The sequence below is a fragment of the Saccostrea echinata genome, unplaced genomic scaffold (genome assembly GCF_033153115.1).
Source record: "Saccostrea echinata isolate AGI-Se365-2 ecotype Australia unplaced genomic scaffold, CSIRO_AGI_Sech_v1 ptg000027l, whole genome shotgun sequence".
NCBI classification, from domain to species: domain Eukaryota; kingdom Metazoa; phylum Mollusca; class Bivalvia; order Ostreida; family Ostreidae; genus Saccostrea; species Saccostrea echinata.
Window position 1 is genome coordinate 13,112,924 of NW_026889776.1, and position 27,754 is coordinate 13,140,677.

Consider the following 27,754-nt stretch of genomic DNA (forward strand, 5'->3'; position numbering starts at 1 on the left):
GTGTTGAGATGCAGCAATGTTTAAACTATATATCTCTACTTTGGATTGTTTTTTTTTTTTCATTCTGAGTTTAAATACTAGTAATTGTATACAGTACCTGAATTTTTTGTCTTTTTTAAATAAAAAGCAAAATTGTAAAAAAAAAAAAAAAAATGCATTGAAGTAGCTAAATAAAGCTATGGTAGGTAATTCTAGCTATGTAGTGAAATATACTGATTTTACTAACTGGTCGTGGAGCTATTAAAATATTTTTTCCTCATTATTTTTTTAACAGTTTGATGGGAAGACCCAAGGACTTGTGCAAAAAGTTCAGGATTTTCATTCAGAAATTCATGATTTTATTAAAAATCACAAAGTTACTAAGCCTCTTCCAAGAGCACAGAGAAATAATGTCATTCCACAATTAGATCAAGAAAATACAAATATAGTTGACTATTCAGATGAGGAGAGAGATAATCTTGCAGTAAATTTAGTCCAGACATTTAAAGAACTCAGAAATTTGGATCAAGAGGATGTGTCTTCTTTGCTTCATGACACAGTAAATTTTGTGACCTCATTAAAAGAAAATAATATTTGTACAAGTATGTTTACCATTCATGTTTATTATAATAATGAATTTTCAGTTTAATTATTCTAAAAGCAAATCAAACTGGTGCCCCTTTGATTTATATTTTAATTTCAGTAAGGTATTCTTTCACATTTTTAAAATTCTGTATTATGAATATTTAATTATTTATTCTATCATTAATCTCATCTTTGAGTCATTTTTTTTCATGTTGTACTTTATCACTAAATTCATATATATATATATATAATATGAATATTTCCCAAAGACACTGTCTTTTTTAGGCATGGCTTTGACAGACAAATCCTCAATTGATGAAGTTTATCAATGGCTAATTCAAGCAGGTGTAAGCAGAGAAACAAGTCAGATATTGAAAGGTATGTAAACAATCATTTTTTTTTAAATTGCATGTAATCGTTAATTTATCTGCATATGAAATTTCCTGTCAATTAGAAGTAGTTCTAATTTAACAAAGTTACTAAAATCTTTGTAGGTTAGCATTTTGCATGTGCATGCAGACTGGATACACATAACAGGGGAAAATGAGTGCCACATACATGTACAACTGCAGCATGTGTCCATATTTTGGAAAAACAAAAGAAGAAATTCTGCAACACCTAGTCCGACGTCATAAGAATGAGCCAAAATTTAAAGTTCACTGTAGTAAACCAGGATGTGGTTCTTCATTTAACAAAATTAGAAGTTTCTCTCAACACTTATACAGAAAACATTCTTCTGATGTACTCAGTGAAATTGAAAGTGATGAAGAAGCAACAACTGAAGAGATGTCTTTTACATGTGAAGATATAAGTAATGAAGAATTAACCCCTGAACAAGACAGAAAAAGATCAGAAGCTCAATTTCTTTTGAAAATGATTGCAGATCATAATTTATCTCAAAGAGCTATTGAAGATATAATAACTTCGACAAAACTTATGTTGAATGAGCAAAGCAATATGATAAAATTAGAGTTGTCAAAGAATATTCCTGAAAATATTTTCCTTCAATTGGATTTTAATCAAATATTCAGAGATGCATCCTTTTGTGGTTTGGAGACCCAACACTTAAGAGAAAGGTATTTTCGAGATAAATTAGGATATATTAAGCCTGTACCAGTCAAACTTGGTAGTGAATTTATCCAAAAAAGGTTGAAACAAAAATACCGTTTTGTAGAAAAAGAGCATTATGGCTATTATATTCCATTGTTTCAACAACTTGCTGAATTACTAAAAATGCCAGAGATCAAAGACGAACTAAATAAAGAAACAGAAAACACTTTTGAAATAAATGACTTTTATGATGGATCATATTATCAAAAACAATATTTCCAAGATCACAGAAATGCTTTGCTCTTTTGCATATATTATGATGATTTTGAGATAGTGAACCCCATAGGCTCTCATAAGAAAAAACATAAACTTTCAATATTTTATTGGACCTTATTAAATATCACACCTGAATTTCGCTATAAATCAGCAGCTACTCAGTTGTTAGCAATAGCTAAAGCCACTCACCTGAAAAAATATGGAATGAAGGCCTTGTTTGAAGACTTTATTCATTCAATGCAGGAACTCCACAGAGGAAAAGTCCTTACTATTAATGGTGAAATTCAAACTGTATATGGAACATTATACTGTGTTATTGGAGATACACCTGCTGCCCAGTACTTGGGAGGATTTAAAGAAGGTGTAGGAAATGCAGAAAAGCCTTGCAGAGTGTGTGAAGTATCACTTGAAAATATAGACTACAGTTTTTCAGACAGGGTCTCAAAATTACGAAATGAAGAAGAACATAGAGACCGTTGTGGAATACTTGAAGAATTAAAAGGAAAAACTCTGCAGTACTGGTCAAAGAAGTATGGAGTAAGCAGACGAAGTGAGTTGCTAGATATTCCAGAATTTGAGGTTACAAAGTGCATTTTACAAGACCCAATGCATGTGCTTCTAGAAGGCATTGTAAAACTTGAATTGCAACTTTTACTTACTTCATTTATAGAGAAGAAGAAATATTTTACCTTAGGAGATTTAAATAGGAAGATAAAAAACTTTTCTTATACTGTGGAAGAGGGAGCTGATAAACCGCAAGTACTTGAAAAGAAAGCACTTGATATAAAAAAAAATTTTCCTATGTCTGCTGTGGAAACCAAAAACTTTATGACTCTTCTTCCATTTATGATAGGAAATGAAATTGAAGAAGATGATGAAAATTGGAAAAATTTTATTCGACTTTTGAAGATAACTTTATTAGTGATATCTCCAGTTGCATCAAGTAACACTATCATGTCTCTTAGGCAACTGATATATTCTCACAACTATAGCTTCAGAAAACTCTACCCTGAAGTCCTGTTTACACCAAAACTTCATTATTTGATACATTTTCCAGATCAGATATTGAAATTTGGTCCAGCCAGAAACCACTGGTGTATGAGAATGGAAGCAAAGCATGGTTTATTCAAGAATAAAAAGTGGAAAAACTTCAAAGAATTACCATTATCAGTTGCCCTTCATCATCAGCGATGGATGTGTTTGCAACAGTGTGGATCAAATGGAAAGACAGAGGTGTACTTGTACACTGGGGATTCAGTTTCATATGGAGTCGAATGGCATGTACAGCAGCTTTCAGACACAGTCAGAAACACTCTTCTTATTCATAATCCAGAATTCGAAGCTCAGCAAGTGTTACAATCAAACCAAATTGAAATAAAAGGAATTACATATCGACCTGGAAGTGTGCTTATTGAAGATTATGCAGAAGGAGACATAGCATTTTTAATTATTAAACATATGTTTATTTTTAACAACAAAAAATACTTGGAGTGTTCTAGACTTGAAATTTTGTTTTATGACAGAAGTGTAAATGCTTTTGCATGCAAAGTAGTTAGTGAGAATGAAACAGTCTGCATATGTACTCAAGACCTAAAGTACAAGTGGCCACAGATTATGCATAGCATAAACGGAACTATATTCATCATGCTTGCAAATGTTGACTTTTGCTGGGATTGAATATGTTCAACCAGGTACATTGTTAAATTCCAGATAATGAAGTTGATGGATTTAGTCTCTTGCATATGGAGGAAAAAGATGTCTTTGCAATGCTGCCAACCAAAGTTGGGCCAGCGAGAAAAATAACAGTTCTTGTCAAAGAAATACAAAGTACATGTAAAACTAAGGAAGACCAAAAATTGTCCACTGATGAAGAAACACCAAGGCAAATCGTTAATCATGAAATACCCTTAGATGAACCAGGAACCTCCAAAACTTCGGTGAGTTTTTTTTTTTCTGAAATTTTATTTGTACCTGTATCATTACAACATGTACTGTAAACATAGTAAAAATTGTCGTATTATTTTGTTTTTGTTTTTAAAATTAACATCGTATATTTTAATGCATTTTATACATTTTCCAGCATTCAAATCTTAAGGCAAAGAGTGATTGTCAGGAACCACAACCAGTGGAGATGTATGTCCCAGCTTATTCACCAGTGATAGTCTCTCTGCTTGATTCTGGAGAAATCATGAAAGAATGGGACAAATTCATTGAGGAAACAGCCTATCATGTACTTTCTGTCGGCAATTTTGAGTCTAGAGGACTATATGCAGACTTCGGACGGCTGATGACTACTAAATACCCATGCATCGGACATAAGTCACTAAAAGAACCCTGGGTTTGTAGTTCATGAAATTACACTTACACATGTGCCTAGAATCACCTTGTTTTTAAATTCCTGTATGATTACATTTGATATAAAAAAGAATTGTTAATTTTCTTTGTAGACCTTTTTCAATCAGAAATTATCACAAAAGGTTAGAAATATTAGGTGGAGGTGGAATGCAAGGAGCAAGGCCCCTCCTGTGACTGATGCTAAAAAGATGAAGAGAGTTCCAGCTACAGTGTTGGATGGTATGAATTTTAATACTTATGTCTAAACAAAAAATATTAAATTTATACTGTTGAACTCTTTTTTTCACATTGTCATCAATATTAAATGGTATGGTTAACATGTATTTTATAGAGGATATGAATGTGGATGAGGCTGAAAAGAAACTGTTGCAAGAATTTAAGAAACCAGTGAAATTGATTGATCGGGCATTGGTGGCAAAAGCTCAACGAGCAACATTTCATGCAAGGAGAACCTTTATAGAAAGGAAACACAACGGGAATTGTGGGGACCTGATCAAAAAGTATCCTTTCTTGGGTATTGTGGAGTTTGTAAGTATTTGTTATTAAAATTAAATGTCATATATGAAAACTACTTTATCAATTGTAACTTTTTCAAGTAAAATGAATGCTGATTTTTTTAGATTGAAAAAGAGTTCAAAATGATGAAACCAGACCTTCAGAACTATGCAGATCGTTGGCTTGATGTTTTGCAGAAACTGGATGATTTATTGGGGCGATCTAGTGATGAGGTAGACATTGTCATGTATTATGATGAAATGTATTTTCTTTCTGCTTCATTCAGAAATTCTTTGATGTTCACTATAAACATGTAATACATATATATTTTTTGAAATGTTTCAACATCATATATCAGATTTAGAAATTGAATCATTTTCTTTACTGAAGGCAGACGACAGGGAAAACGATAGAGAGGTTGACATATTAGACCTTCTTCAAAACCTTGAAGAAAAGATTAAGTGCCAACAAAAGAAGGGGACCAAACAGCCTTTAATTACTGTGTGTAAGGTAAATATATTTATATGTATGCATATATATGTTTGTGAGGGTGTGTGTGTGTGTGTGAAAGACCATATTAAAGATCTTATTCAGCTTACCCCTTGATTATCTAACAATTCTTTTGTATTTAAATAAGACTGTTACCCAAGTTCATGTAATTTAAGATTGAAACATTTTGAAGATTTTAAAATTTATTGAATTGTATTTTATTTTTTCAATAGAAAAACGACATGTCACTGAAAACAAAGAGAGATGATCCACCAAGGTTGATGGTTATTCAAGATGAGAGGAACAACATCATGAACTGTTTCATAATTGGAGGGGGATTAGAGATTTTATGCTCTCCTGATCTTAAGAAAGCTCTAACAGAGCTATTGTTCTGCTATTATGCTTGGGACTTATCGTACCCCAAATATTTTCAAATTCTTGGTTTTGTACAATTTTATATTTTAGGAGACAAAGAGAACAAATTTGCGAAAAGTTTCAATTATCTCAAATTTACAAAGGAATTTGATGACTGAAACACCCTTTCAGTGACTTTGTAACATACCATATGGATCTTCGTACATGTTTGTCAATTTGGCAATATTGGACATTATTCTTTCTAAAAGTACATATACCTACCAGTAGCTCTTTTTTACAGATGAGTTTTATTATTGAAATATACCTGTTTCAAAGAAATTGTGTCCAAAAAATATGAATGTTTTGTACATGTTAGTAAATGGAATGCATGACTATTTGTACCAATTTTTTTTAGCTTAAATTTTCAAATCAAACTTCTCAATAATAAAATATAATATCTCTGAAATTCTTAGTGATTTATATAACCATGATAATGACACTGGACAAATTTATATATCACAAGGATCATAATATGATCGTTATTTTTATTATATGTTCCTTAATATTGATTGTGTATTTAACATGTTTAAACCCTAAACATGTGTAATTCTCAACATGTTTAAGTCCTAAACATGAGCCTTATGACATGTTTAGAAATTAAACACATTTCAAAACATGTTTAGAATTTAAATGTGTTTAGGATTTAAACATGTTAAAAATCTGTCTACATAAATAGTGTTTAGAAAAGTGTTTAGATCCTAAACACATTTTTTACAGTGTGCTCTTATGCAATAAAAAAGTACCACGCGACTTTTATTACAAACGGGGAATAACTCTAAACCTTTGAGCGTGATCGAAGCCAACAAAATTCCAATTGACTTTTGATAAAAAAAAAAGTTGGTCAAAATAAATTTAAAAAAAAAAACAACAACGGGGAGAGACACTTTGAGAGGGGCAAGCGGGGCCATAGGGAGTTATGGTATAAAATTTTATGCAAAAAACTCAAAAGCGTCTTGATATATCGCCATGAAACGAAAGTGTTACACACAGAGAGAATGTATGAATTATGACCTTTGACCTCAAAATCAATAGGGGATTTCCCTCGGCCAAAGGACGTTGTGCTATAAAATTTCATTGCAAAAACTCAAAGGCTTCTCGAGATATCGCCCTGAAACGAAAGTGTTAAAACAGAATGTATGAAGTTATGCCCTTGACCTTTTGACCTCAAAATCAATAGGGGTCTTCTGTATGCCATAGGGAGTTCTGATGTTAAATGTCACTGCAAAAGCTTAAAGGCTTCTCTAGATATCGCTCGGAAACGATAGTTTAACACAGACAGAAATACAGACGAATGGACAGACAGATCCAAAATAATATCCACCATTTTCTTACATGTAACACAAAGTCCATGTAATATGTAAAAATAGAACATCGGTATCCTAAATGCAGTCGTATCAAACATGTCAACCTTACACCCTTAATGAAGCATTTGGTTAATTTCTCGCAAATCACATAATTAGGAGTTTCATTTCAATTTTGATACAAATTGTACATTATTACAGGGGGTTTTTTTACATTCATTGTCACTATGTTCTAAGCAATGTGAAAATAAACAGAATTGAAAAGTAAACTTGCTGTACTTATTGCACATATCATTTGTATAGTTACATAGTCCCTTCTTTTTTTCCTTTTCAAATCTTTGGAATGCCATCCGTTAAAAACCTATATTATAACTACCGGTTACCTTACGTAGGTTATCTTCATCGTTAATAATTATATCCTAAAAAACTGAAGCTCTCTATAAATTATCACTGTTATTGAACTTCTCATTTTCATTTTTGCGTGTCGTACTTTAACTCCAAAGTTATCCGTTCTTAAAGAGACTTGTTTAGAAAACAAATTTAAAAGCGAGAAATTTATTTAAATGGCGTAACAGCGTAATTTCGTGGTAAAGAGCGGAAGAATTACAAAGTTATCCGTTCTTAAAGAGACTTGTTTAGATAACAAATTTAAAAGCGAGAAATTTATTTAAATGGCGTAACAGCGTAATATCGTGGTAAAGAGCGGAAGAATTACGCCAAAAGCGGAAGGGTAGGCATGTCTGCTTTCAGTGTAAGCGGGGAACAATATGACTGACTTTACAGTTTATCGCCTCCTCCATTGCATAACCCATACAGTCATCCTTTAACCTCTTTTGCCAGGTATAAACCAGTATTTGAGACATGTGTCAGTGTCCTTTCATCATTTTCATCTCTCTTCCCGTATGGACACGAGTTATACCCGCTTAACACAGTACGTATAGCGCATCATGTTGCTCCACATTATTGCCCGACGTTGCCAATTTTGACAATATCTTACGAAAAGTGTTTGTGCATATAACATTTATTCTGTCATTTATGATGAAAATTATTAAGAACTTTTTTTTACAAATTGTAAATTTTGTCATGCCAGATCTATATTTCCGTATAGCCTGGCAAAAAAAAAAGAGAGAGAACACATCGCTGACAATGCTATTTTTAAAAGTAAAAAAATGCTTTGCTTCGACCACCAATATTGAACATCCTTTAAACGCTTTATCCAAATGTCATCCAAATTACAACCTTATCATGTCAAATTGACCAAAATACATTTCCCAACAATGTGCAAAATTATATATATATATATATATATATATATATATATATATATATATATATATATATATATATATATATATATATATATATATATATATTGTTTTAAAACGATGAAGGACAAATCGGACAGATCACTGGCATTAAATACCAGTCAAAAATTATACGGAAGTACCTTTCTCAAAGGACGAAAATGCACCGGTGATTGGATTTATTTGTTAACTACGGAAAAAGTTTTTGTCTTGGCCAAAAATGCATACATAATATAAACTTTGATTCGTTGATCTGCCATCGCGACTCTGCAGCAGCCAATCAAATGACCCACGCATATTAAAGACATACCACGTATTTGGCTCCAGTCTTTTGCACAACCTCTCTTCTACTCCTCAAGTATTTTTTTTATTTCTATATTTCGGATTTCCAAAGTTTCGGCATGAACATCACTGAAGAGACATAATTTTTCGAAACGCGCATCTGGTGCATAAAAATTGGTACCGTTTAAGATTTACATTATGACCCCTGTGCCGGGGCCTCTGCTGGTTGACTGTTAGTCCTTGAGGGTCTCTACCGCCCAGTAGCTAAGTACTTCGATACTAGCTTGAAAATACGGATATATATTTAATTGCTGTGGTAAAATTTAGAAAATTATTTCAAAAGTAAGGATTATCTCCCTCATGCCTACCTCTGATTTACCTATAAGGTATGATTTAAAATTCTAAAATTTAGTAATTTCCTGATGAATTGCAAGAAAATGAAATTAAATAGATTATTTTCTTATTGTCTTCAATCGTATTGTATCTGATTTCTGAATGCTTTTGTTCTGAATTTAAAAAAGCATGAAGCAAATTTATGGAAACAATGATTGAAAATATGCAATAAAATGAAATAAGGATTTCTGTTGCTTGTTTTAAACTAAAGAAGCGAAAAGAAAATGAATATATCTAATAATTCTAATAAACTTTCTTTACATACAAATATTAAACAGATTGGAATGTTTCATTTGTCTTTTTTTATTTCTTTACCAAACAAATCTGTTGAATGGAATTAAAACTTCATTGTTTGAAGCACCAATACATTTGATGCATTTACTAATATACAAATTATTTTAAATAGTTACATTGAAAACTTTTTAAGCTATACATTATAAAGCTTTTTTGGCTCCTTTATCTATTGCACAGTACTAAACGAATTTTGTTCCTAATTCTTTTTATAGTTGATATATCCAGAAATAAAAGAACAAATCAGAGTGCAACAAGGGCCTGCATAACTGATGCATGTAAAAACTTTTATCTCTCAAGTAATGCAGTGGATAGAAATGAAACAACATGTTCGGGAATCAAGGTTATAGGAGAAGGAACATCTCTAAAGGAAGTATGGTGGAATGTAGATTTGGGCGATTTTTACAGTATTTACAGTATCAGCGTACATTTTAAAGAAGTTCTTAACAAAGGTAGGATTTTATATCAAATGCTCCTGTACTCGATTCTTCAAAGTTGAAATGTAAATTTCTTCAGTAAATATGGAATTTTTTTTAACTTTAAAAACATGTACGGGTATACTAAAACAAATCGATTTGTGACTAGTATTTATCAAAATTCGCCCATGCTTTTACTTTTATTAGTTTTTCATTGTATAACCAACAGAACATGCAAGTATTCACTCGCATAGGTCAGATATGTCAGAAAATTTATAGTGTTATTTTTTTCTATTATATAACATTTTGTATTTAATATTTTACCTGTGTTATATTATACAATTATGGACTCATTCGCAGTTGAATATGGTCTGTTATTAACCAGAAAAATATCAATATTGACCGAGGTCATACATGTATTGATATTTTTCTGGTGAATAACAAAACCATATTTACCACCGAACTAGTCCGTAATTGTTTTATTATATAGACTTATTCCTATTTTATATTTTCCCGATTATAATCTGTTAACGAGTGAAATGTTTTATTTTTCAAACTCAACGGCACGTATTTGATCCCCTGAATTGCGCGTCGACCCTTTATGACGTCACTGAGAAATTACGTCGAATGTTTATGACGCGAGGAACCCGTGTTTTTACGGATATAGATACGCGTTGCTTTTAATAGTGTTATATAAAAGAAAACATTTGAAAATGTAAATATTTAAAAAATAATGTATCATTTTTAAACATCTATCGGGATATAAATAGGGGTTGGTCACGAGATCAAATTCCATAAAGCCCGAAGTACACACCGCCCGTCGCTTATAACTCACCTATCATTCTTATTCATATTTTATATTTTCCTGATTATAATCTTTAACGCGTGAAATGTTTTATTTTTCAAACTCAACGGCATGTATTTGATCCATTGATTGCGCGTCGACCCTTTATGACGTCACTGAGAAATTAAGTCGAACGTTTATGACGCGAGGAACCCGTGTTTATACGGATATAGATACGCGTTGCTTTTAGTAGTTTTATAAAAAAGAAAACATTTGTAAATGTAAAAATGTAGTATTATGAACTGTTTGCGTTTGTATAGACTATATAGGAACTATTTATAGACTAAATAATAATATTCATATTTAATAACTTCAAACACTAAGTGTACTTTACACATTATATTGTATCGCGTCTTTGTCTGTCTGTGGTATATCTAAGAAAAATTGATGAAATTCCTGGAAACACTTAGAAAATTTAAAAAAAATTACGAAGGTCCTTTCGATGTGTAAAGCAATGCATCACTCACACAGACACACAATTTCTGGTAGTGTACATCCCTAGATGCCTCATCCATTCAAATGTAACCATAGGGCTTAGGTTACTTTTGAATTGATCAGTTCCTAAACTTTTGACACTTTTAAAGCAGGGGAAAGCATTAAATACAAGAAATAAAAGCCGAAGCGAGCGACAAAAAGCGGCGGCGTAAATCGAAGGTTTTTACAACGCTTGGATCTGTAGCTCTCTGCTTTGTCTGTCCAAATTTTCTCAAGCAGAGAGCTACAGTTCTGCAGATAAGTTTGTTAATGCAATAATGATGTTTTCTTTGAATTCGCCCCATTTTAGTTCGCCTTCTTGCGACGAGGGCGAAAGGGGCGAATACAAAACGGGGGCAGAAATTCCCGTTGCCTTATGAAATCATGTACAACAACTTGTAATAACTCACCTATCATTCTTTACTTATCATTCACGAATGAATGAAATTGAAAATAAATGATATAAAACATTTTGACGTACGCTGAACAACAGTAAACATCTCATATACTGTAGCAGCGATAGGAATAATGATTGAAAGCAGCAGAGTGTATTTTTTTTACCATTTAACTGAACTGAACGACACGTGCAGTCTACGAAGATTCTACTTTGATAGGACCTCTATTATACCTGTGTATCTTATAGATGTATTCGGCTTTGATGATCATTACATAGAGTTACCTATTCAACAAATCGAAATTAAACAATGGAGAAACTTCTATCTAAGATTTCATTGAAAATCCACTGCAAGTCTGTTGACAAACTCTCAAGTAGCTGAAACGAGACTGAAGCAACCATGGGAAAATCTAGAGATACTGTGAGCAATGAGCTTACAGAATGATATCCCCGCTTCCATAAGACTACAATGCAGAGTGCATTCCTTGGCATTATGTAAAAGAGATTCTGTGAAAGTCCCAATGAATTTGAAGCTACAAATCATCAGTATGCTTATGCATAATAAAGCTGAAGAAACAAAATTGAAAGTGTTTTTGACAATAATGCGAAAGCTTCAACCATGAAGACATGTATGTGGATGTTAATGCACGATGAAGTGAAAATAGTGCAAAAGCGTCAACAAAAAAGCTCATAATGATGCACAAATTGCAAAGTTACTAAAGCGTCAACCATTTAACAGTAAGTGCAAAACAATACACAATATAAATGGTGCCTGTTTTGGAGGGTAACAGTTGAAATTGACACCCCAAGGAAAACCATTGTCAACCGACGCGTTACCCTCCAAAACAGGTACCATTTATTTTCTTATACTGAATGTGTTGTTTTAGGATGTCAGCCAAAAAAAAAAAAAAATCGTCGATCGTCTGTACGTTCACGTTTGGAAAGCTTTCAAACTCCCCGCTACTATTTTTCTCAATAAGAGAGCTTCGAAAAAGATTTACCGACCTCTTTATTGTTTGTTTGATACCACAAAAGTCCGTTAACATTTAAAGTTCCGTTATTTCTGCACTCGCAAGCATTTTTCGTCTGTCGTTTGTTGTTTTGAAGTAAGCTATATCGGACGCAAGCTTTTATTGACGTCGTTTATTCGGCTTCTTTCAAACGCACAACTGACGTTTTGAGAATTCTATGGTGAACCGTACGCGCATGATTTGCACGCATGTGACATTTTCGTAATGTTACCCGTTGTCAAGTGTGTTGCTAACGCTGAGGGTAACATTAAGGATTGTTAAATGCGTCTAAGCCAATCAGATTTTAGTATTTAACATGAAAGTATAATAATGCTGTCAGAACATAAAAGATGTGCATAATGATGTACAAAAGTGATAAAATATCAACCATAAAGCAATTGACGATGTACAGTGATGCAAAATCAACAATTATGCACAATGTATATAATGGTGCAAGAACACTACACATGATGATGAACTTGCAATTAACTTCAACATATACTAAATGCTTATTTGATATAGGAATGAGAAATATGATTTCATGGTCATTGATCATCAGCAATCATACAGATGTAAATTGTGTCAAACTTATTCAAAATCACATGTCTTACCTATATATATCTTCAAGTTCACAAAAATTCATTGTGTTCAGAGTAAACATGTATAAACATTCTGATATGTATATTCTGTATACGTGTACGAGGGGTGATCAAAAAGTTCGCAAAATAATTGAATTACTCCCTTAAAAGAAATAAAATGAGGTTTCAGTCTTCATTAATTTTTCAAGTAGTCCTCTCAGATTTTAATGCAAATCTGCCATTGTTCTGCCCATGCGCGAATCACGTGATCCAGGCGGTCACGTGACATGCTTCGTAGCGGTCTGTTCACAGAAGCTAAGAGATTTTTCCGAGTCTTATATTTCTTATTTTGCAAGTAATTTTTTATAACAAGAACAGACAATCTGTCAGAAATGGTCAAATCTCGTCAATTGGATGGGTGGGTAAGGATATCCCTTCCCAGAATTAGCATGTTGACCATCAAAACCCGAGTCCTCTGTCTCGGGAGCGTCGTTTATCCAATGCGGAAAAAGTATGGGCGCCTTTTTTTTTTCATATCTCATATGTTTAAAGTCTAAAATAAACGATATTTTAGGGATTTAATAATTTTATTACTGCTCAGATATTCAACTATTTTTCTTAGTGTAACTTGGCGATCTTTCAAAACAAATCGCTCAAATAAGGACACATCTTTTTACCCGCTTGCTTTCGCTGGGCAACAGAACAAACATCATTTTTAACCATCTCCCTGCCTTCAATAAAACATTCAATCTAATTAATGATTGAACTTCTGGTAAGTCTTTTGTCTTCATAATCCTCGTACAAATTATCATATTCTACTGCAAAGGAATTTCCGAGATATACGTTAAACTTTACAGCCGTTCATTGCTCGAGTACGACTGAGTCAACCGTTTATTGTCACAAGTGACCTACAAACTGACGTCTTTTTCACGCTGTGACGTCACAAACACGGATCAAAACATTATTTAACATCTGCTCTTTATAGAACATATGTATGACTATATGTGTGCCAAATTTCATTCTGATTTGAATTGTGGTTTTCTAAATATAGAGATAGTTCCCGAACTTTTTGATCACCCCTCGTATAATATATCTTAAATAATTAAAACAAGGATTGCTGGTAATAACCATATTTCAATCATTAATTATTTAAATATGGACTGTCCCTAAGAATTGAAACAGAAGGGGGCATTTAAAGAGTAGGTGTTTCTGGGATTCCTCCCCTAATGGGGAGTTTATTATTAATCAATGTTAAGGTTATTATAGTGTAATCACAACAATATAGGCTGGGAAATTCCCCAGCCACTGGGTCTTAGGGAGAACCCTTATTTTAATAGACTCGTCGTGTTATTCTAACATCTGATTAAATACTCCTGCCAAAATAGACACTAAGTAAATTTTAATCTCTCTCCTCATATAAATAGCATGTTTTGAATTTCTTTAATCTTTGTTTACTATAAACCAAAAGTTGCTCGGGTGCTATTTGAGTATATTTGCATGCATGTATTTGCAACACTGAGATGGATGACGTACGTTAAATATGATGAAACAATCCACTATACGAAGATAATGTCAAACAAATGGAAATCGTTACAAAATTTGCTGCCAAAACTGTTATTTACATAAGGGTTAAATAATATAATGAATTCAATTCATTCTTAAATTCGTGAAAATAGTCTCATATATTGCGTATCACTTTTTATTGATCCACCATTTATCTTCATCGATCCACCATCTATCTTCATATTTACATGTCAATTGAGATAGCTGGATAGGGGTACACTTGAACATAAATTGCTTTAATGATAAATGTTATGTATTTGGATGCAAAATAATATATATCTTTCATTGGCAAAATCTAAAGAAATTATTGTTTGTGTCTATCATTATTTTAACATTTCACCCCCAAAGTAATTGATAGCTGGTATTTTTTATTCAACTGAAGATAATTTTTTGTATTAATACTATAAAGAGGGTTTAAGCACAAGCTCGTATGGGGCTTATGTATGCTTTAAATTAAAGTGAAGATAATGAAAAGTGGTCCTGCTCAAAAGTCAATTTCATAAATACAAATTGTTTACAAAGCCAACAAGGACCTCTGAAACAGAGATCAGATGAGGTATTGTTTTGCAAAAATCTATCGGCAAATCTGTACTTTATGTACTAGTATATTTTTTACGATTATAAATATCAACACTGGTGAGATAGAGCAAAATTGTAAAGTGTAGAAATGCATGTAAGCAATGTCTAATGCTACGGAAATTCTCCATTCAAAGTACATATATGCCCCTCGTCAGCTTTTGCTAAAACGTTTCGTCTGGACCTTTAATTAAAAAAATATTAATTGCAATTAAAATTTATACATGTATAACATATTTCAGTTTAACAATGCAAATGATACATCAAATCAAACACCCGCTCAAAAATGCAGGGTTTATTAAAAGGTTTATGCAGGACTCTTTCTTGTTCGGGAAAGATACTTATAGAAAAAGTTTTTGAACTATACACTTCTGTTTAAGGTAGTACACAATAGATGGGCCAATTTTTTTTCTCAAATTCAATTCTGTTCAAACTTTGATATTTTGATCTAGGGTACAAAATCCTTTTGTATATAATATGAAAGAACTTCAACCATACATTTTTTGCCCACATAGTTTGAAATATGGCCTATTAGATCCCTGTAAGAAGATTCTGAAATTAGACAGACGACCTGAGATTGTGCATTATTTAAAAATAACCAATTTATCAATTGCAAACTTGTGTGATGCTGTTTATAAAGCCAACCTTTCTTTACTAACATTTAGTAAAATATTTTGATACCGGTATATTTGAGTAAAATGTGATGTAAAAATAGAACATACGTAGTCCGGGAATTAAAATTTACGTGTAAATATGTCACACGTTAAGTCCTCTTTAAAGAAAATGTATAATTCAATTTCTACAATGAACAGAATAATTTAAATGGAACCCAGATTCATTTTGATTCATGTCAAAATGAGGTAATTTGAACCGGCGGTTTCAAATATTTTGGCGATTTTAAATAAATCAAATGAAAAATTTAAAGATTCAGTAGATGACGTCACTATATTTCACCTTTGACCTCTTACTATGGCCTTGACCTTTATTGTACAAAAAGAATGGAGACTCATAAATATATCTAAATATCAGGTCTCTACTATAAAGGGATCAAAAGTTACTATCCATTTAATAACAGACAGTCATATGGCATGTAGATGGCATAAACACGACCCCAAAAAATGTAGGCTCCCGGATGATGAATATATAGGATTCTCTAATTTTTCTTTAGAAGATATGCGTTAAAATAGATTTCATTGGCGTTGTGTACTACCTTAATACCATAATTGAGATCTTTGGTCATACATATCCTTGCTCGTAGAAATATGTTTGGACTTTAAGAACAAATCTTACACATTTTTAAAACAAACTATGCCAAAATTTGCAATTTATTTCATTTTTAGTTCTACTGGTCAGAGACCAGAAGAGCTTATGTGATAGTAAGGTGTCCGTCCGGCTCTCTATCCGTCAGTCCATCCGTCTATCTGTAAACATATTTTCAAAATCCTACTCCTTCTACAGTTTTGGTTTAATTTCAATATAACTTGGCAAACTAGTAGACTACACTAAGATACATAATTCTGTTTATTTAATGAATAAAATTGCCACGGTTATTGAAAATAATTTTTTTGTGAAATACTTCAAAAACGCTACTCTTCCTACAGTTTTGGTCTGATTTCAATATAATAGGCACACAAGTAGACTACACTATGATTCATAATTTTGTGTATCTGTTTTTCATTTCAATGAACGGTGATGCTATGCTTACAAATAATAGAAATTACTGTGAAATACTTTCAAATTACTACTACTCCTACAGTTTTGAACTGATTTCAATGTAACTTGACACACAGGTAGACTACAAGTAGACTACATTAAGCTATATAATTCTGTATATCGCTTTTTGATTTCAATGAACGGTGTTGCCATGGTTACTAAAAATAGAAATTTCTATAAAATACTTTCGAAAACGCTACTCCTCATACAGTTTTGGTCTGATTTCAGTATAACATGGCACACAAGTAGACTTACTTACATACATAATTCTGCGCTTGGGTTTTTGATTTCGATGAACAGTGTTGTCATGGTTACTATAAATAGAAATTTTTATATGAAATACTTTCACAATGCTACTTCTCCTACAGGTTTGGTCTGATTTTATTAAATATAACTTGGCACACAAGTTGAATCACTTACAAAATATATAATTCCGCGCATTGGTTTTTTATTTCGATAAACACTGTTGCCATGGTAACTAAAAATAGTAATTTCTGTAAAATACTTTTCTCTTCCTTTATTATAAGTACAAACCATAGAGCTACAGTCTTGTCAGATACTTCTGGTTTAAAATTCTTCTAAGCAGTACTCACATCGTAAAAAGTTTAGTATTTATTGCGTATTTAGTTTTACTATCCCAAATACGATATTTTCCTTATTACAAGTAGAAATGCCAAAGTGAAACGATAATTTTGTAAATATATTTGACACATTTTTCAATAAAAGATATTGTTTGAACAATTTTGTATAAGATTGTATCTTTTGTCATGAATTGTCTGGTAAAATGTAACCGAAGTTAAAGTGATCAACCTATAAGTTACAATTTAATTGCAAAAATGCCAAATTTTACTGGTGCTGAGTAAGATGTACATTAAACCCTACCGGTTTTGATTTTGAGTTGTATTACATGTTCAAATATCCAAAATATTCTACTTAAAAATCTTTGATATAACCAGTTTCATGACATACCTGAAAAGAATCTTAAAGCAACAGGATTAAATACAAACTAAAACCAATGTCTTAAGTAATTTTAAATATACCTAGTTTTTTCCTTGGCTTGTTCTCTGATTATTGAGGTTAAAGTGATGAACATAAAAGTTAAATCGTGAAAATCTTGTTTCATTTTCGATTTACATGTATAAGTATTTTATAATCGAATACACCTTTTTTTTAAAAATTCAAATAGAAGTATTCTTGGACAGTTTAATTTTCTCGTTACTAAAATGTTAACAGGAAAGTTAATAAAACTTTTTAAAAAAAAAATAAATCTGTGAATGTCTTCTCATTTACATGGTTTGGGTTTTGAAATTTACAGAGCTATCTCTTTTTAGAGGATCGTCAAAAAGGCCGGTTTGCAGGATTTTCTCTATATTTATCAAAATCTGAAAATAGAGACAACAACTCTCTTTGTTACAAGGATGGGCCAGAGTTACCTCCACTGAAGTTTTCGACAATTTGTGCGGGATATGGTCGATATGTCATCTTTTACAATGAGCGGTTGGATGGAGTTAATTATCCTAACGGATACGAACGTCAGGCGTATACTGATTTGTGCGAGGTGATAGTAAAAGGTGCCATATTTTAATTTTCATTACTGATATTTCACATACCTCTTTACTTTTCCTTAAATTGGAAACATTATTGCAGAGTTTGTATAATTTAGGCACAAATAGGTATTTTGAAGCGAGAAAAGTTTTCACAATTGTTATACCAGCACTTTCTAAAGAAAGTTCGGGTATATTGTTGTTACTCATTCCGTCCGTCCGTCTAGCTATCCGTCCGTCCGTCAGTCACACTCTTCTTTCTCAAACTCCTCTTACATTTTACATAGTAGCCTAATTATCTTTTGGGAGATGGTTAGTGGTGTCATGTAGATGTGCAGTAAGGTTTCGGAATTTTCATTTTCACCCTGGGGGGTCAAATGGGGGTCGTCGAAAAAGGATGTTTTTTATGCAAAAAGCCCCTGGTTCCCTGAACTCCTCTTACATTTTACACAGTAGCCTAATCATCTTTTGGGAGATGGTTGGTGGTGTCATGTAGATGTGCAGTAAGGTTTCGGAATTTTCATTTTCACCTTGGGGGGCAAATGGGGGTCGAAAATGACGTTTTTTATGCAAAAAGCCCCTGGTTCCCTCAACTCTTCTTACATTTTACACAGTATCCTAATCATCTTTTTGGAGATGGTTGGTGGTGTCCTGTAGATGTGCATTAAGGTTTCGGAATTTTTATTTTCACCCTGGGGGTCAAATGGGGTCAACTTTTTTAAAAAATATATTTAACATGTTTAAACACCCTGGTTCCCAGAACTTCCCTTATATTTTATGCATTAGCCTTAAATCATGATCGTTGGAAGATGATTGGTTTTGTCCTGATGTGTAAAACGTTTCGAAATTTGCATTTCCATGTGGATGGCAAATCGGGGCAGGAAAAAATGACCCCTCCCTAACCCATGGGGTTATGATTTGTATAAAGTTGAATCTACACTTCTTGAGAATGTTTCCATATTAATCATGCTCTTGTTGTTCTTCAAAAGAAGAATTTTAAAGACTTTTTTTCCTTTTATTCCTATATAAAACTTTGATCCCTTATTTCGGCCTGACCCTACCCTCGGAGGTCATGATTTGAAAACTAGAAATATGTCCATTGGACATGAATGCCCAACCGAATGTATATTACTAATGCAACATGAAAATTTGTATGAGTGTATGAAGTTTGATGAGAATATATTGAATAGTTTCTTGAAAATTAAAACTAAAATCTAAAACAAAATGGATATAGATGATAAACTCTCACCAAATTATGTATAAGTCCACGCTTACATAAAATATCTTAAATTGTTTCTTTAAAACTAAGCAAAATACAAATTAAAGAGAAGGGAGGTCAAGGCCACAGGAAAGTGCAAGGTGAAAGGTTCTTGATGCAGTTGAATAGCTCTCACTAATACATATCAGCATATTAGGTTTGATAAAAATATCTTGAATGATTTATGTAAAATTGAGCTTAACACTTATTTAAGAAAAGAGAGATCAAGGTCAAAGGAAAGGTTGAGGTCAAAATGTTGATGAAGTTGAAAAGCCTACATAAGTATGAATTTACTATTAGCATATGAAGTTTGATAAAGATATCATAAATGATTTATTTGAAACATAGATGTACACTTATTTAAAAAAGTGAGGTCAAGGTCAAAGGAAAAGTCAAGGCCAAAAAAGTTGATGTAATTGATAGCTCTCAGCAGTATGTATCAGCATATGAAGTTTGATAAATATATCTTGAATTGTTTATTCAAAACTGAACGAGACACTAATTTAAGAAAAGTGAGGTCAAGGTCAAAGGAAAGGTCAAGGTCAAAAAAGTTGATGCAGTTGAAAAGCTAACATCAGTATGCAATAGCATAAGAAGTTTGATTAAAGTAACTTGAATGATTTCTTTAAAACTAAGCAAACTACTAATTTAAAGAAAAGTGAAGTCAATGTCAAAGGAAAGGTCAAGGTCAAAAAATGTTGATGCAGTTGCATAGCTCTTATCAATATCTATCTATATCCTGCATTTTTCTATGTAAATCTTTGGATCCACATTTGTGGCCCAACCCTACCCCAGAAGGTCATAAATTGAACAAATTTGAATCTACACTAAGTCTATGTAAAGAAAGTTTCAACTTTTTGGGCCCAGTCAGTGGTTCTTGGTAATACTTTTTTAAATGATATCACCAAATTTTCACTAATTCTTGATTATCCCCCCTTGAAAGAGGGTGTGACCCTTCATTTGAACAAACTTGAATCCCCTTCACCCGAAGATGATTTGTGGCAAGGTTTGTTGGCCCAGTAGTTCTAGTGAAGAAGACCGAAATGTGAAAAGTTTACAGACAGACGGATGGATGACAGACAAAATGTGATAGAAAACCAGAAAAACTCAATTGAGATAAAAACTTGTGATCACAAGTACTTGGAAAGAGTTACAGTATTTCGTTTGTTTGTTTGTTTCCTTTTTTTTTTTTTTTTTTTTTTTTTTTTTTTTTTTTTTTTTTTTTTTTTTTTTTTTGCTTCTCAGGAAATTCTGGGCTGGAATTTTTTTTGACTGAGGTGTGGAACCCCCCCCCCCCCCCGGAAAAAAAATCCTGGACCTGTGCCTGTAACTGAATGTAATGTCAATAACGGGAGATAACTCTTCAGAATATGAAATTCGTCTATTGTGGCATCCCTTTTTAAACTTTAACCTAACCATTTGCATTTCGGTTTATTTAACCCAAATCTATACTTAAACTTGTACTTACCGACTGTCATAGGTCCTGTCAACTTCATGAAATTAGTTTAAATCCAATTAAAACACAAAATGAATTAATTTCTACTGATATACATGTAATGATGTGTACACCACACTGCACCATGTGCAATCTAAAAATGATAATGGTGAAACTAGTACTAGTAGGGTGACGCAAGCACAGTGTGATGTAGAAATTTTCAAAAAGGTGTTCACATACATGTAGAGTACAAGAACAAATTTTAAATTATCATAACAAACGATGTTTTAGCATAATTTTGCCATCTAGGCCAATTTCCAAAAAACAGACAAAATGTGTGTGTGTGTGGACAAATTGTGTGTGTGTGTGTGTTGGGAGGGAGGGGGGTTAAAACAAAATTGATTGGGTACTGGCTTTTCAAGGAGGTTTTTGCCTAATCAAATATTTTTTTTTAAAAAAGCACATTTTGATAAATTCATCAAAAATGCTTTGTATACTAAAATTATATTATTTGTTGTTGAGAAAATAAATTTAAAAAGTTCCAATTAAAGGACCAAAAAATTATATCACCCTTTTTATCAAAACCTAATTAACATCATTAATTAAATTCCGTTATTTCAGACTGGTAGTGAATTAAGTAAAGGAAATACCTATAAGAGGCTCATAGGTCACATGGTCACCTGAGCATTTTATGCTCGATTTGAAGAATACATGTGCTGTGTAAATTACAGAATTATTTTGACTTTTTCCTTGGTAAGCCCAATATGAAAGAGTGTGCATTTAGAGGCAAACACCCTAGTGTTGGTATTACTGTCTGATGACAGCTTCTAGTTATTTTATGTTTTAGAAGTGAAAACTTTAGTATATGTATTTCGTGTGTTTCTACTTATTTTTTGTGCTATAATTTTTTTTTCACAAGATTGGTTTTATCGGTTTTGCAGTTGTTGTTTTTTTTTTTTAATTTTACTACAGATATTTGTTGATGTCTTGTATTTACATTAATTCCATGAACGTTGCATTCAATACATTTTAATTTTAATTTGATACTTTTTTAACCTTTTGTTTTTTCAGTGACTGCTACTGGCGAAATGTTTGTTAAATTAATAATGTTTCCCTTCATTTCAATTAGTGTTTTTTTTTATATAATCACATAAAGTAAGTGTCGTTACGTACATAAAACAAGATGAAAAGTTGTTGACATAATAAAAACAAAAGGCCCAGGGGCCACATCGCTCACTTGAGCACTTTGGCTAGGAAAAATCCGAAATCAGTTCAATATTGAAAAGTTTAAAAATAAAAGCGGTTCGGGGTGGGGGGGGGGGGTGGTGTATGATTTGAACATTTGAATCTACACTTCCTAAGGGTGCCTTTGAACTAATATGACACATAATCATTATGGCTTAGCTGTTCTTAAGATAAAAATTTTGACTGATATATCCTTTATATTCCTTTGTATTGCTATGATCCCCTGTTATGGCCCCTCTTTTCTCCTGGGGGTCATGATTTGAACAAGTTTAAATCTACATTACCTGAGGATGCTTTTATATTATTATGACTATTCATGGCTTTGCTGTTCTTGTGAAGATTTTTAAAGATTTTTCCTATGTATTCCTATGTAAAAATTTGATCACCCATTGTGGCCCCACCCTACCCTGGAGGGTGATGATTTGAACAAACATGATTTAAAACTACCTGGGGATGCTTCCATATAAATATGACCAATCACAGCTTTGCTGTTCTCGAGAAAAAGATTTTTAAAGATTTTTCCGATGTATTACTATGTAAACCTTTGATCGCCAATTGTGTCCCAACCCTACCCCCGGAGGGTCATGATTTGAACAATTTGAATCTACACTACATGAGGATGCTTCCAAATAAATATGACCATAAATGGGTTTGCTGTTCTTGAGAAGAAAATTTTTAAAGATGTTCTTATGTATTCCTATGTAAAACTTTGATCTCCAATTGTAGCCCCTTACCCCCGGGGGTCATAATTTGAATCTACACTACCTCACAATGATTCCTCATAAGTTTTATATTTTCAAGTACAGTAGTTCTTGGGAAGGAGATTTTTAAATGCCATTATTTTTTCACGAAATCATAACTATCTCCCCTTGGAAGAAGCCCCTCATTTGGACAAACTAGAATCCCCTTTACTCAAGGATACTTTATGGCAAGTTTTGTTGAAATTGGCCAAGTGGTTCTTGAGAAGAAAATAAAAATGTGAAAAGTTTACGACGACAAGGACGACAGACAATGGACAAATTTTGATCAGAAAAACTCACTTGAGCCTTCGGCTCAGGTGAGCTAAAAAGTACATTTGAGTGATAACAATAGTAAATCAAAGTTTTCATAGTGATCACTATGGTAATTCAAAGTTTTCAAAGTTACGGCTACAATGTCATAGTGATTATCAAAGTTATCACTATAGTAAATCAATATTTCAAAGGTATCATAGTTAATTATATTTCACAATTGATAGTAAACCACAGTATATTACTGTATTTTTAGAGATTATACAAACATACTACATCGTTTACATGAGTCTAAGGTTAAAAATAGTGTCCATGAGTATTTAATCGCTTCAGCTTTGTAGTACTTTTAAAAAAAGGTGACGTGACATTGAGTCAAACCATAGGGCACGAAACCTTTTTCTGATGTGAGTGGCTGAATCTGTGAAGAGAAATGAGATTAATAAACCACTATCATTTGAACCACATCCTCTTCTTTTTAAAACATTCGAATTTAGTGTTCTGTATTGTTCTTGCAAAATTTAGGATTGGACAAAAAATCTGACTTTTAGATATTTTTAATCAAGATCAAGGCATACGAGATCATGAAGAACAGCACAAATGAACTTATTTCAATCTACACATATAGGTGTAAAAAAAAAATACTACGAGGACGAACGACGGTAGAGGGTAGACCATATTAAAGAAAATAACTTTATTTTGAGGGGAGGGAGATATTATGTCGTATCGAGAACATAAATTTCAAGTAGACAACTTAGAAACAGTTCACTTAAAACAGAAAGTTGTAACATACATGTTAATTCCTATAGCCCATAAATAGTCTTGCATTTATAATGATTTCTTACCTTGGAAGTTATCAGCCTTTTTTCAAAAAATCAATTCTACTTTATCTGCATTTTGTACATGTATTATGATTTTTAAAATAACTAATATATAGTGTATATTCAAAGTCACAGGATGTCTTTTGTAAAAAGGGTTTCTGGCTGTGTTTTAGGCAAATACGTGCTATAAATGGGCAAGGACAAAATTTACTCAAGGACAGCTCCAAACTCTTTCTTATTTCATAAATTATCCAATCGTATGATGAACATGTATCCAATGAAATTATCTGCCTTGTTTTATCATACATATGACAGGAATTTCTGAGTATATTAAACAGCCTTCACACATAAGATGCTTCTATAATTCTTCCTATAAATATTAAATATTCTTGTTTAAACGCAGGGTAATATTCATAGATTTATCTTCATATTGAATGTTAAAATATTTTTAATTAGTAACAACTAAATAATCCTTTATTTCTATTCTATAAAAACTTAAAACTGTTTATATTAACAGGTTGTAATAAAACCTTTTATGGGCCAAATTGTGATAAAAAGTGTTCTGCCAATTGCGAAGATCAAAGCTGTGACATCGTTAATGGAACATGCCTGAAATGTAGTCGTGGGTGGACAGGAAAATTATGCAAAAATAGTATGAACATAACGATTTCAATTTTCAATCTAGTTTTCTTTTTACTTTGCTTTATTTTGTACTTATGAGATATAAAAAATGTTTAATGCAAAGTCACACAATACATCGTAGAGTTGCTGTCATTTATATCGAGATGTATTTTATAAACTAGAGTGCCCAAGAGGATGGTTTGGGCTTGATTGTAAACAACAATGTTCCGGTCATTGCCTAAACAGTGAAGTCTGCAATCATGTAACTGGTGGTTGTGACAGGGGATGTACTAATGGATGGAAAGGAACAACATGTGAAGAACGTAAATAAAATATAACTATGTACATTCGATTTTTATTTCAACTATACATAAAAAGTGAATAACAATTTAATTCATAATGGATGGTTAAATTAAACCAATTACAAAAATTTTCCGTATTAGGACCAGATGATTCTTCTTATTTTGGACTTAAACTCAAGCTACATACGAGGGTTGTTCGGAAAGTTCGTGGACAAGCGGCATAAAATTAAAACCGCTTAAGATACATCAATGATTTTTTTAACGTTTAATAAACATCATCTTTTTTATTTATATAATAAACTTTCCATCATTAGTTTTATTTTTCAATAAATTTTTGATGTTTTTGAATGTAATGGTATGTCCAGGAGGCGCAACCTGGAAGATTACGTTTTTCCTACCTAAGTAAAATTGAGAAAGAACTCTTTTTTTATATGAGCATTTGTCATTCAAAAATCCCGTTAATTCACTCATGTGGAATGACACAATTGCACTGTAAAATTTGCAATTTATACCCCATTCTGTAAGTTCTATGAAATTTTATCGTAAATTTTATATGAAATGTCCAAACAATTATGGGGTTGTAATGACGTCAGAAAGGGGGTGGGTTTCTTTTTCCAACAATCTATAAAGTTTCACCTTCTGGAAAAACTGGCATTGACCTAGGAAATATTTAAATGGGCTACTGAAAAATAAAGTGCATTCAGAGTACTTGTTTTTAAACGCCGAAAAAGATTAGAGAGATGTAAAAGTTACTGTTTGTAGTAAGGGTGTTCAAAGTTTGTCACGTCGAAAAGTGACGTTGATCATGTGTGATAGAAGTTGAACTCCGACAAGCAAATATGCTGTCATAATCAAGTGAGGATCTTTTAGATCTATTTAAAATATTATATGCATTGAAATCAGCTGTTTATGACATCGTAACATCATATAAACAAGACGGGTATAAATCTTTACTTAACTCCAAGGAAACTCATCAAGATAAGTGTTCAACATATGTTGTTTTATGTTCATTAAAAATTTTGTAAGCATATACTACATAGTATTAATTTTATCGCATCAGTCCACGAACTTTTCGAACAACCCTCGTAATTTAACACAAATAAGAATTTTAATACGTCATTTATCGGGATGTATGAAAAAAATTCTGTTGTAATTTTTCCATGAAAAAAAATGGCTGGAAAAAGTATGTTGAAAAATCGTTTTTTTTTATAATTATTAACAGCATGTAAAAATGGAACCTACGGCCCCGGTTGTAGATACAACTGTAGTGGTAATTGTCTCGATGATGTCCACTGTAACAAACAAACTGGAAACTGTGACACAGGGTGTAAACCAGGATATACAGGGAATTCCTGTAAGGCAGGTAAAAACGAGTAAAAGAAAAGAGCTAGAAAGTCTAATTTGCGTAGGAAAAGTCATCATACATGTACACGAAATAATATAAAGATTAGTTTTAATTCTGTTTTTGATTCCCCACTCATATTTCAATAGCATGCACCCTAGGATTCTTTGGGAGCCAATGCAAGGTACTTTGCAGCCAGAATTGTTGGAATGATGAAATCTGTAACCACATAGACGGAGTATGTACAAATGGCTGCAAGGATGGATATATCGGTGAAAGATGTGACGAATGTAAGCCAAAATAAAAATAGTGATAACGTTCCTTTTTTTAGAAATAAATACTATCATATCGTCATATGATATCTTAACATTGCTAAAGTTATATTTTAGCTTGTCAACGGGGATATTTTGGAAAGAATTGCTCAGGTATTTGCTCTGGTAAATGCATCAGTATTTGCGAATTCACAGACGGATCTTGTTACTGTGCTGCTGGTTGGAGGGGCTTAAATTGCAGTGAAGGTATACTGAAATTATAAAGATAAATATTATAAAAGTTATTATTTATATGCGTTTCTTTCTGTAAATTAACCAAACGAAGAAATGATCAATTTTCCTGCTAAAGAAACGTAGCATTCAAATTAATATTTGCAGTATATAGTGTAATCAGGTTGGTTGAATTTATGACCCCTTGGGATTTGCATTGGCCATTGAATACATAGGAAAAGTCTTTCAAAATCTTCATTCCAAGAACAGCTAGGTCTCGATTAGTAATATTTATATGACATCTTATGGCAGTGCATATTGAAGAGTTTAATTGTTCAAATCATGACCCCCTCGCGGTAGAGTGAGGCCATAATGGGCGATCAAAGTTTTACAAGGAATACTTAAGAAAAATCTTTGAAAGCATTCTCCTGAAGAACAACTAAGCAATGATAATATAAGTTATATTTATAAGAAAGCATCCTCAGGAATAGTAGATTCAAGTTTATTCAAATCAAGACCCCAGTTGGGTAGGGTGAAGCCACAAGGGGTGATCAAAATTTTACATAGGAATACATAGGGGAAATTGTTTAAATATTTTTTTAACAAAAAGATAAGCCGTGATTAATCATATTTGTTCGGAAGCATCCCACTTCATGACCAAGGGCAATAGGCTGTCAAATTCCTTTGCAATAAATCTGTGAAAATCTTCTCTACAGCAGATGGGTCGTCATGAGTTATTTATATGGAAGTATCCTATGGTAGAATAGATTCAAATTGTTTTTCATAACCCCTTGGTGTAGGGATCGGATTATGGGCGACCATAAATTTGCAGAGAAATACATAAGTAAAATCTTGAAATTTTGAACAGCAAAATCAAGAACAGGAAAGTTTTGATTATTTTATTTCTAAGCAAGC

General features: G+C 32.4%; 3 protein-coding genes across 3 annotated transcripts; all 3 read left to right on the top strand.

Moving 5' to 3' along the window:
* Positions 1 to 281: 281 nt before the first annotated feature.
* LOC133193060 (uncharacterized) lies at positions 282 to 3,633 on the top strand. The gene is made up of 3 exons (XM_061329047.1): positions 282 to 581; positions 850 to 942; positions 1,059 to 3,633. The coding sequence occupies exon 3, from the start codon at positions 1,108 to 1,110 to the stop codon at positions 3,565 to 3,567; it is 2,460 nt and encodes an 819-aa protein (XP_061185031.1). The 5' UTR covers positions 282 to 581; positions 850 to 942; positions 1,059 to 1,107; the 3' UTR covers positions 3,568 to 3,633.
* LOC133193269 (uncharacterized) lies at positions 3,605 to 5,762 on the top strand. Its single transcript, XM_061329226.1, has 7 exons — positions 3,605 to 3,827; positions 3,971 to 4,228; positions 4,338 to 4,464; positions 4,577 to 4,773; positions 4,866 to 4,973; positions 5,131 to 5,250; positions 5,463 to 5,762. Exons 1-7 carry the CDS (start codon positions 3,633 to 3,635, stop codon positions 5,760 to 5,762), a joined length of 1,305 nt encoding a protein of 434 aa, XP_061185210.1. The 5' UTR covers positions 3,605 to 3,632.
* Positions 5,763 to 8,329: 2,567 nt separating this feature from the next.
* LOC133193270 (protein jagged-1b-like) lies at positions 8,330 to 26,392 on the top strand. The gene is made up of 6 exons (XM_061329228.1): positions 8,330 to 8,387; positions 9,430 to 9,666; positions 18,114 to 18,353; positions 24,610 to 24,744; positions 24,896 to 25,036; positions 26,238 to 26,392. The coding sequence occupies exons 1-6, from the start codon at positions 8,330 to 8,332 to the stop codon at positions 26,390 to 26,392; spliced, it is 966 nt and encodes a 321-aa protein (XP_061185212.1).
* The last annotated feature ends 1,362 nt before the right edge of the window (positions 26,393 to 27,754 follow it).

What these genes read in the sequence shown, in the direction of transcription:
- LOC133193060 (XM_061329047.1), top strand. Translation starts at nt 1,108, where the DNA reads ATGAGTGCCACATACATGTACAACTGCAGCATGTGTCCATATTTTGGA.
- LOC133193270 (XM_061329228.1), top strand. Translation starts at nt 8,330, where the DNA reads ATGAAGGACAAATCGGACAGATCACTGGCATTAAATACCAGTCAAAAA. An exon ending in TAAAGAAGTTCTTAACAAAG is followed by an intron (nt 9,667 to 18,113) that starts GTAGGATTTTAT and finishes ATCTCTTTTTAG; the next exon opens with AGGATCGTCAAAAAGGCCGG. An exon ending in AGGAACAACATGTGAAGAAC is followed by an intron (nt 25,037 to 26,237) that starts GTAAATAAAATA and finishes AATTATTAACAG; the next exon opens with CATGTAAAAATGGAACCTAC.
- LOC133193269 (XM_061329226.1), top strand. Translation starts at nt 3,633, where the DNA reads ATGGAGGAAAAAGATGTCTTTGCAATGCTGCCAACCAAAGTTGGGCCA. An exon ending in AGTCACTAAAAGAACCCTGG is followed by an intron (nt 4,229 to 4,337) that starts GTTTGTAGTTCA and finishes TTTTCTTTGTAG; the next exon opens with ACCTTTTTCAATCAGAAATT. An exon ending in TGGGGCGATCTAGTGATGAG is followed by an intron (nt 4,974 to 5,130) that starts GTAGACATTGTC and finishes TCTTTACTGAAG; the next exon opens with GCAGACGACAGGGAAAACGA.